Raw genomic sequence first — 10,321 nt, 5'->3', positions numbered from 1 at the left:
TTTATATTAGATTTCTGATGTGTGTGTATATTGAACTGTATTTTATTTCATTTTATTTCATACTGTGTACTGAGTACTGTGTACTGTTGACACTGTGATAAATGACTTATGACAAATAACTTGAACTTAATAAATAATGCTTATTAATTAGTTTGGGGACCAGAGGATCTCAGAATTTTGTCTAGTGAGCCTTAAATTTATTATATACTGTAGGGCCCAAATGTGAGCAAATGAATACAATATGATAATAAAATAGCAATACTTATACTACAAGAAATAGCATCAGACAAATGTAAATTAAATGAATGTTTTCTGTTGATATCACTATAGTGCAACTTAGTGCTATGGCAAAAAAAGACAAGCAAAAAAACAAAGTAATTGTAATTTATATGGACCAAACATTGAGTTTTAGTGCAGCAGCTCTGACAGATTCAGGCCTTTTATTTGATTAATAATAACAGCCGGTATTTTGCAGACATAGAGACGTAGGATTGATGTTTGGGTTCTGGTGGGATTACTGGAGTCAGCGGTGAATGTTTTCTGGACATGAGAATGTTGATATTGTTTAATAAATTCTATTAATATTTCATTTTCACTTTTATGGCTTTCAATAGTCTCCAGATGTTTTTGTTTGAGACCTGAGGGACATTGAGGCCTGAGAAATGAGCACTCCACCATGTTTGGGCTTATGTAACCGTGGCAACCGGAGGCCATGAGGCCTGAAGTAAAGGAAACTTAAGGGCTGAAATGATTTCATTCATGACATTTGATCAGAATGTATCAGCGCCTCGTCATTTTTCCCCTCACATATCATCATTGGAAGGATTGGAAGCTACATAAGCTGCATGTGTGTCATAAATCAGCTGTTTGGTCCCTTGATTTATCTCTGAGGAGGAACAGATTCATGTAGATCCATTACACACCAGTCAATTAAAACAAAATAATAGTTAGCGATACAAGAGCGCCTGTAATGTAATCTGATGAGAGCCCAGTCTATGCTCACAATATTCATATTTGGAAAAGAATAAATTGACTGACAAATGAATCTATGTCTAAAATATAGCCCTATATTTGTCACATCATAATAAGCATGTTAATCGTCTGCAATGCTGCACATTATTTATGTTATATTGCTGAAAATAAAATACTAAGAATAGTGGGTAGTTTCTCCTGTTCTTTCACGTGTGTGTCGTTACCCTTCACATCCAGCAGAGCGCTTCAGAGTGTTCTCGCTGAGATTTTCCACCTGAGCATCTGGAGATATTGGAGTGTACTTGTTACAGGACTCCAGTGTTGTGCTGCACAGCCTGTAGGTCTGACTTTGACTGATCATTAACTGACAATCAAGTTACAACCACATAGATCTGAGCAGATATCAGACATGTTTCATCCATGTCTTCCTCACTCTGCAGTTTTGTTAAACCTGCCAATGACGCGTCTTTCTTGTAAGTAAACAGAGTCTAATGTGACTCTAGTTCAAATCCATCCGACTTCAGTCTGAGGAGGGACAGAGATCTACTCAGCCGCGATTGAAAACACTTGAGGTTGATGTGCTGAGCCTGTGAGGAGTCTTTCAAAATGGTTTGGTCTTTATTCTCCAAAACCTGTTTTTACTTAAGTCTCAGGAGTCTTTAAACGTTCATCTCATATTGGTGGCTTTGCATCATTTTGACGATGAAGAACAATAGGAAATGTTTTTTTCTTTAAGTAGAAGGTTTATGAATTTATGTTTATTTTATATTTTTGATTAAGCAATATGTTCTCTTTGTTTTACTTAAACCAGACGCAGTAACTATCACATCTCACATCAGACCCTTTTACCTGTCATGGCAGGAAAACACACATGGAATGAATAACCATGAATACACAGTACATTACCCCATAGTGCGTCTAATAGAGAATTATTTTATCTAATCTTATCTTAATACACGGACAATAAATCTTTATTAATATCATTATTTGCATCTGTGTTACTTGATGAGTGACAACGCTGCCATGAAAAACATCTTTTTCCATGCTTGCTTGATAAAACTAGCATGGCATCCATTAGAATACAGCTCCTTCATAACTGAACAATCCTACACATGATTAAATGAATTATAAAAGAACATGAAGTAGTCTGATTGGTCATAAGTCACTGGATATTAAAACCAACATAACTTATGTTTTACTCTTAACTTTTTGTATCTGCTCAAGAGAAAATATGTCAAATACAAAGGCTTCAACAACCAAGACTAACCCCCACAACAATATTAAGAATGTTATTGGGATCTGCACCAAATTTTACACCCTTAAAAATATCAGCCCACTTAATGTGCCTGATTTTTTATCTGAAGATCTGTGCGTTATTCCATAAGATTTGAATGAAAATGCTGCATTGTTAAAGAAAGACAAAGGAATTCTGGATCTGCAGCCACATTATAATTGATGGTTTCTTTTCAGGCCCAGGCCTCATCCCTGCACCAAGTTCGGTGTGGAGTAGTTTTTGTGTAATTCTGCTGAGAAATAAACCAGCTGACAAACTAAAACGCCACTCAGAGAGCACATACCTCCGCCAAGGCCCAGCAGTCCCCTTATCAAACCACATTTAAATTCACCAGACCAGGAATTTTACTTGGATCTGCACACACTCATAAATAGCAGCCATCTAAACATATCTTTAAAAAAAATAAAAATAAAGATTCATGAATTATTCTCTGAGAAATCAACGGAAATGAACATAATGGTGATTGGGGCTGTAAATGCTTTATTCATGTAAATCTGTGAGTTTAAGTTTCAGTCACCACAAACTGATGAGGCCCTGTGGAGTTGACTGCTCCCACCGACAGCAGAGTGCACCTCATCCGCACTGTGTCCACTCGCCTGGCAGCTGTTTACATTCAACAGTTGTGCACCTGCCCACTTAGCTGCTATATGTTCCACACACCTGTCCACCACTTACACACAGCTCACTCAGACAGCTGCCGTGTTATCTCCATACCTGTCTGCCTGCTGTGCTTCTCAGCCCAAAGCCGATCCCTGCGACTCAAGAAAAGAGGACAACCTTTGATATTAGCAGGCCTGATGATCAGTTTGATTCGATTAGGATGCTTTTTAGGCCATTGCTTGTATTAAAGAAACCACAAACAGGCCGTTTTCAGCCTTGAAAACAGGTACCAAAGTCAATCAAATGGAGACAAATACATAGTGGTTTAAATTCCTACTTTGATGCACCAGTAGTTGCCAACCCTTTTGGTCTATAGCCCTTAAAATGGATTTTGTCAAAGAGTATTCTCCCTTTAGGCTTTAGTTTCATCAGGTTCTTAGAAGTATTATGAATGAAACTACATAGTATTTTATCATAATAATTAGCACATCCCTCCACCAAGGCCCAACAGTCCCCTTATGAAACCACTTTTAAATTCACTTGATCCAGATTTGTATTTGGATCTGCAGATGTGGGTTCCTCCCTGACCCATACTGTATCCTTCCACCAAGTTTCATGGGAATCACTTGAGCAGTTTTAGCATAATTCCGCAAACAAACAAAGAAACTGAAGAAAAATAATCTCCTTGGTGGGTAATTAAAAAAACAAAGCTGTGAGAAAGGTCCCAAATCCTATTTAATCTCATTAAATCCATTGACTCACACAATATAAAAGACTTACAATAAGCTCATTGATGATGCAGCATCCACATTGAACATGCTTTGATTCAAGTTTCATGTTTAGACGAAGCTGTTGTAATGCATCCACACATCTCATTCTTTATTTGACCCCTACGCTGCAAGTAGATCATGTTTCTCTGCATCGTGTATTCATGTAACACACAGGTTTGACAGGACGAGATCTGCTGGACGTGTGTTAGCACGTTGTTCTATAGACTCAGTCTCCACCTTGTTAACCAGCTCGGCAGCTACTGAGGCAAAGACGCAGAATATTAGATTTAATTTATCCTTTATTTGTCTGAGGGAGGCAGGCGTGCACTGTGGGATACACACACACACATACATGTACCTGCCTGGATCAACAAGTCTTCTCCTGTTGACCAGTGGCTTGAGGGCATTGACAGTTAAGGGTGTTTCTCTTCTTGGCTACAAAATATCTCCAGAATAAAGTTCCCATTACAGGAGTAACCCATGTTTGAAGCAGAACTGGATCTTAACTGAAAAAACATCCACACTTGTTTTTTTCCGGACCCTGATCTTTGTCACTGATGAGAAGTCTGATGAGTTGCACTGAAAACAGGCTGATAAAGTTTGTGAAATGGTTTTCAAAAAATGCTCTCATGTAACTGACTTTGTTTGTATGCATGGTTTGTAATTTGAAACATGTGAAAACAGAGCAAGCTGCAAATATTTGTTTCAGATTTTTCTTGCCATCTGTACATAAATTATCCCGTACATGTCCCAACAGCAGCAGAGAATTCTTCAGAGGGAGGCACGCAAGAACAAATGATTAAACCTCAGTCAGATCCTTCCAAAATACTGTACCAGTTTTATTTTCCTTGTCGAACCTGTGCAGGTTCACCACCACAAAATCTGTGCTTTGCAGCTGTAATATATGACTCACAGCTCCTTCTGAGAAAATCCAAGTCATGAAACCGCACCTTGAAAATAATAGACACATCCATAACCTGTGTATAAATCTGGGATTGGCACAGAAATATTCAGCTAAAATGTTAATATGTTAATAAATATCTGCATAACCCTAAGCCATGAATAAAAATAACAAATAATAAGGTGTGGAGTCAATACATCCACTTATGAGATAAAAGTATGATGCTCTGGAGAAAAATAAGACACCACTGCAATAGTATCAGTTTCTTTGGTTTTACTATTTACAGTAATATGTAAAAAAAATTGTGAAAACATTTCTTCAAAATTCCAAATTCAACAGACACTGGAGTGAAATGGCTGCTGTGAGATACAAATACAAGTGTGGGGTGATCTCTGGATTTTCTTCAGAGCTGTATAACATTTTTGTAAGTAAAAGTGCTGGTGGGAGGACTTGGAGTTTCACACAATCATAAACACATTTATTACATTTTAAATGTTTATATCATACCTCAGTCCTTTATGTAATACTTCAAAATCAACACAGCATCAGTTGCATCCATCCTAGAAAAGGCATCTCAATTTCTGCTGCGCCTGTGAATCGTCTGTTTTTCCTTTTGCAGCATGGAAATGCAAATTGTGATGCCCCCTGACACCAACTTATGAGTCGCAGCTATAATTAAAACTGAGTGGGCTATTTGATAAGCTCATCATCAACCCTCTGCCGTGTGAATTGAGAGAAAACTCGGGGTCGGATGTGGAAAACCAAGCACAATATACCACTTCATGACAGCAATGTTCATAACATTTTTCACACACATTTTTGTCTAGTTCACACAACAGGATCTTGTGTGTAGTTAAGTGTGAGTGTGTGACGAGGCTAAATTAAATCAAGAAACAAATGTCATCTGTGAGAACGTTTCCATGACTTTCTGTAGTGCAGAATAGGCCCTGTAATGTCAATTTCGTCCAAAATAACATAACTGAGGGGCCGAGGATGATCAGCCGGGATAAACCCCCACAAACATGACAACAGAACTACCTGGAATTTAAGATATTTTGAAAAAAAAAAGGGTTTATTAAGTTAACAGGCATACAAAACAACAAATCATGTTTTCAAACTACCAATGCAGTTTCAGTGCAATTCCAAAATATACATTTTCAGCAGGGCATGTTAATCAAAGTTATTCACATCAGAAACATCCATTTAAATAATTCTTTTGATTATCATTTGACATTTGTCCTAGCCAGAGGAAGCTTGCAAGTGATACCCGCTTGAGGTAAAACTGTACACGTCCGTTATTATAAACAGAAAACAAAGTACTACAGCACTAATGAAATATTAAATACATAAACAAAAACATACGCACTACAGCACAATACAAATAATTTGTAAACAAAGTCTGTAAACAAAAAAGGCTGAATGAGGTTACAGATATTTGGTTTGCAGACTTAATAAATAGCTATTTGATGTAATGTGTCCTATCAGTTTACCACATTAGACAGTATTTGGTGTGCAAGTATAGCACTGTCAGTTCGAACTTGAAAATGTGAAGGACGAGAAATTCTGGACATGGTTTTCGTAAACTCTGTGTTTTTTTTCCGCAACTAAAAGCTATAGCTATAAATATAATTATAGATTTAAAAAAGAAACCACTTCCTATATCCTTTTCCTTCATGTAAGAAGTGACATTCTATGTTTGCTTCCTTCAACAACGTTTCCCAACCATACAGGCATAAATCATTCACTCCCAGAAACGACTGTTACCTTAAGACAGGATCGTAGTATTATAGCAGGGCACGGCAGTGAAACAATAACAAGAGCTCGAGGATGGCACTGCCAAAAAAGGGAGCGTTTTGAGTGACATCAGTAAGGCCAATGGAATACTGAGCGTTTAAAGGTTAGTGGCCAAATGCACTGACTTTAACTTAACTACACAAAGGAAAAGAAATGTGAAATACTGTTTTAAAAATGTCATAACTATCTTCTAACAGGGACAGCTAGTCTGACGGTTCAATATTGATATGTTCTGTGATTCTTTGGAGTTGTGTTTTTTATTCTTCTCTTCAGATGCTACAGTTGTGCTGCTACATAAAATAGTGGTGAAATAAAACAGGGTCTGTGGAGTGGCATTCAAATATTTTTTAGTTAATTACCATTCTAGTTTATCCAGCAACTTTTGTTTTTTTACTTTATTTGAACTAAAAAACACAAAAGTTTGACATTAAATTTGGCTGCTGTGGAAGCACACATTATGCATATAAGCTATATGTTAGTATCGGACGCCGCTACTGTCAAGATGCATCTGGGTGTTAAACACATACTGCTGCTGTCAGGTGTATACAGTATACTGGCATATCAAAACTTTTCATACTATATCAGATTGTAAGGTGACCTAAATTAAATACGCCCATAAACTCATATCTTATATATATATACATTTCATTCAATAATTGTGCTATTTCCCCCAATACATTTTTAGATTTAAAAAAGCACAAAAACTCAGGTCAGCACCCAGCCACACAAAGAAAATTTGAGCCTCGACCGTTCATGGGATTAAATGCTTATCACAGCATATTCAATGTACAGATTACTGTAGATCTGCCGTTAAGAGGAAGGCAATGGAATTGTGGTCATCATATCAGAAAAGTGGACTTCACGTAAACAACGGGAAAAAGCACTGCATTCACTGGCACAGTAAGTTCCATTGATTTATACCACAGTCCCCAAAGTCTCATGAAGCCGATCAAAACCGTGATCCCAGTGGAGACTAATGAAAAGAGGAACACACCAGATTCAAGTTCTCTAGGTGTGTTATTTTCAGTCTAGTTCAGCCACTTGTTTTACGACAGCTCACGCAAATATTCAAGAGCGAGAGAGAATGTGAGTGTGACGGTGTGTGCGTCTGTGCTTTTTAACAGTGACCAATGATGGACAAGGCGTGGTCATAGGTGAAAGGGTAATTCGCCACTCAATCACATAGGGCCAAAAATTTCATATTCACTGATAAGTCACTGTCTAAGCAGGTGTTCTCCAAAAGCAGCAAAGGAAAAACACCTGCTGTGACATCGTTGTTTGGGATGAGGACAGAGGTGCAGCATGGGTTCATATTTTAACCCATACAGAGGAGCACGGCAGCACTTGTTCTGCCCTATGTGATTCAGTGATCAATGACCCTTTGAGGCTTCCCTTTTCTGTCTCATCTCAGCATGGTTTGTACACTCGTGAAGCTCCATTTAAAAATGTTGGCCCTCTTGGTCTCTCACATTGTCCATTTCCCTCTCTACCTAATGCACTCCTCCTCTGATGGGGTTTCTGATTCTTCATTCTCACTGTCATCCAGCTCGGGAAGGTCTCCCCACAGGAGCAGATTCAGGCCTGTGGAGGGAAAAAAACGAAAGGTGGCTTTTAAAAACACAATTTAACAGACGGGAATTGCAGTTTTAATCTAAGGGGGAGCTAGTGCTGACCTGTTGCATCCAGTCTGTTGAGAGTTGATACGGCATCACTGTTGAACATCCAGAAATGGCCGTTGTTACAGGAGAGCAGGCAGGGTTTACAGGGGGCAACAACGTGATAGCCCACAACATTACCACTGGGAGAGGGAGCGAGAATAAAGAGGAAATGTGTGTCAGCACTTTACTGGGGGCACTTGTGAAAAAGTGCTAACTCCACTAGTGGGTGTCTATTATCCAACATATTTGTTGCCCTGTATACAACAACAAAGGCCTGGGAAAACAAAAGAGGAGCCTCGATGTAAACCAAAGCTTCAGGTTAATATCTGAACTAAAGCCAGGCGCCAGATTCTTTCATATCTCTGGACCGTTCCGCAAACAAAAGCACACATAAAGATTTCTCCACTTTCTAGACCAATAGATTTATCGCTTTGATAATGATCACTTGAATAAACAATGAAAGTACTAGTTAGTTGCAGGTGCACAGGTGTATAGTGTAAAAGCAACCACAGTGTTACAGTGCACCCCTGCTTGTTTGCTGTGCGAACACGTGTGGTTGTTATTGACTTAGCACATCAGCAGATGGTCTCCCTAAGGCAAACCTTGCAGGATGTACAGTACAGAGAGCTCTACATACCACTTCAGACAGGCGATGTCCCTCAGTTTGCATTTGCAGCTTTCAGTCGAGTAGCAGCTGGCCACAAAGTCAACAGTTCTTGGGGGGGAGGGAGGGGGTGCGTGTAATGAGAGACAAACATGGCAATGAAAGATTTAAAAAAACAACACTACATGACACAAACCCTGCTAACCACCGTTTGAATGAGAACACCGAGTCTAGCAGCTTCACCCAGCGCAGCTCGCCCTGGCAGCAGCTGCAGACATAAACAAAGCCTTGTTAGCAGCGATGCTAACCACATTAGCACTCACCTATTGGGGGGGATGTCGGTTGAGAAAAGCTCCACTTCCGTGTCTGCGAGCAGCACCGCTTTCATGCCCCTCGTACAGAGCAGGCTGTCGCAGAAGACGCAGTTCACCTGTGTCACACACTTGTTTTTGAAATTAGCGTTGGACGTCGACATTGTTGTCCTGCTAAAAAAATGGACGAGCTCTCTCGCTCTGTCCGCCCCTCACAGCCGATACACAGGGAAAACAACAACAACAACAGGAAGAGTCGGGCACCGACGTGGCTCGCTGTCCGTTCGATGTGCGATAACAATGATCGATTAGACGTTAACTTCACGGGCTAGCTCCGACGTCCTTGTGCTAACGTTCGCGTTCCCCTACCGAGGAAACAGAAGGCGGCTGACGTTAGCTCGTTGAACAAACACACAGGGAAATGTGTAAAAAAGCAAACCGGTCCGCTGTATGAATGATAGACGCACGATATCCGCGAATAAACTCGCCTGTTTTCCTCAACAGGCTCGAGAACCATTCAGCTGCAGCTAACAACTGAATCGCTGTCAGCTTTGTTTACAACTTCCTGGTATGTACGCCCACTTCCTGAAACTATCTTTAAAAGACCCCTGACTTGACTTTGATTGGATACAACTCCATAGTAACTGACGCGATTGGACGAGTTCATTGAAAAGGTCTGAAAGTGATTGGTTACAAAATTGAAAAAATACGCCCACATTCAAACTTTCTGAAAGCTGATTGGTGGTGTGCTGTGTCAGTCAAGGTTCGTTACACGAATCATGGTGTGGGAAGTAGAGCTGTTGTGGAGTGGAGCTGCGGGTTTGTTATGTTGGAAAATATGATATTTGATAATTAAGAGGAAGGAATACTTTGTAAATACAGAAGGCAGAATCTAAAACAATTAGCAAGAAAGAGAAAATAGATCAAAAATGAGTAGAATAAAAGAAGTAAATAGATCTAAGGAGGTGAAAGAAATAAAAAAGGATAAATGATGGTATTACCCTGTAAAATAGTTTAGTTAAAGCCAGGTGGGTACCGCGAGCAGGACACTCCCCAGTATCTCAGAGGTCTGGCAGGGTTATATTGGACTATTATGTTTGTTATGGATTTGGGAGCAGCTCCATTAAGAGATTAGAAAATGTGCAGTAAAACTTCAAATCAACCCTGTGGTTGTGCTACTGACAGCCAGTGTACGAACAGGGGTGATGTGGGCAGCCTTTTGAGATTTGATTAAAGGTTCAGTTTGTAGAATCTAGCGGTGAAGTTGCATGTGGCAGCTGAACACCCCTCACCTCACCCTCCCCTTCCAAACGTGAAGGAGAACCTCTGGTAGCCTTCAGTTGACATAAAAACTCAAAAGGTGTTTAGTTTGTCTAGTTTGGACTCCTGTAAAAACATGGTGGCCTCCATAGGCCTC

The 10,321-nt window shown here is 39.6% G+C and overlaps 1 protein-coding gene across 1 annotated transcript; it reads right to left on the bottom strand.

Annotated features, from left to right (window-relative positions):
* Positions 1-5,588: 5,588 nt before the first annotated feature.
* Positions 5,589-9,873, bottom strand: fam72a (family with sequence similarity 72 member A). Its single transcript, XM_034586503.1, has 4 exons — positions 8,917-9,873; positions 8,627-8,704; positions 8,005-8,129; positions 5,589-7,912 (listed from the first exon to the last, which is right to left on the bottom strand). The coding sequence occupies exons 1-4, from the start codon at positions 9,066-9,068 to the stop codon at positions 7,818-7,820; spliced, it is 450 nt and encodes a 149-aa protein (XP_034442394.1). The 5' UTR covers positions 9,069-9,873; the 3' UTR covers positions 5,589-7,817.
* Between the last annotated feature and the right edge of the window lie 448 nt (positions 9,874-10,321).

This window comes from Hippoglossus hippoglossus, chromosome 5 (genome assembly GCF_009819705.1).
Source record: "Hippoglossus hippoglossus isolate fHipHip1 chromosome 5, fHipHip1.pri, whole genome shotgun sequence".
NCBI classification, from domain to species: Eukaryota; Metazoa; Chordata; class Actinopteri; order Pleuronectiformes; family Pleuronectidae; genus Hippoglossus; species Hippoglossus hippoglossus.
The sequence above is the reverse complement of the archived record's forward strand: the minus strand, read 5'-3'. Positions and strand labels throughout refer to the sequence as shown.

Bases quoted from the DNA above. Each gene is read 5' to 3' on its own strand.
- fam72a (XM_034586503.1), bottom strand. From the start codon at position 9,068: ATGTCGACGTCCAACGCTAATTTCAAAAACAAGTGTGTGACACAGGTG. The intron at 8,705-8,916 runs GTGAGTGCTAAT...CTCCCCCCCAAG, and splicing joins ACCGACATCCCCCCCAATAG to AACTGTTGACTTTGTGGCCA. The intron at 7,913-8,004 runs GTCAGCACTAGC...TTCCCTCCACAG, and splicing joins CAACAGACTGGATGCAACAG to GCCTGAATCTGCTCCTGTGG.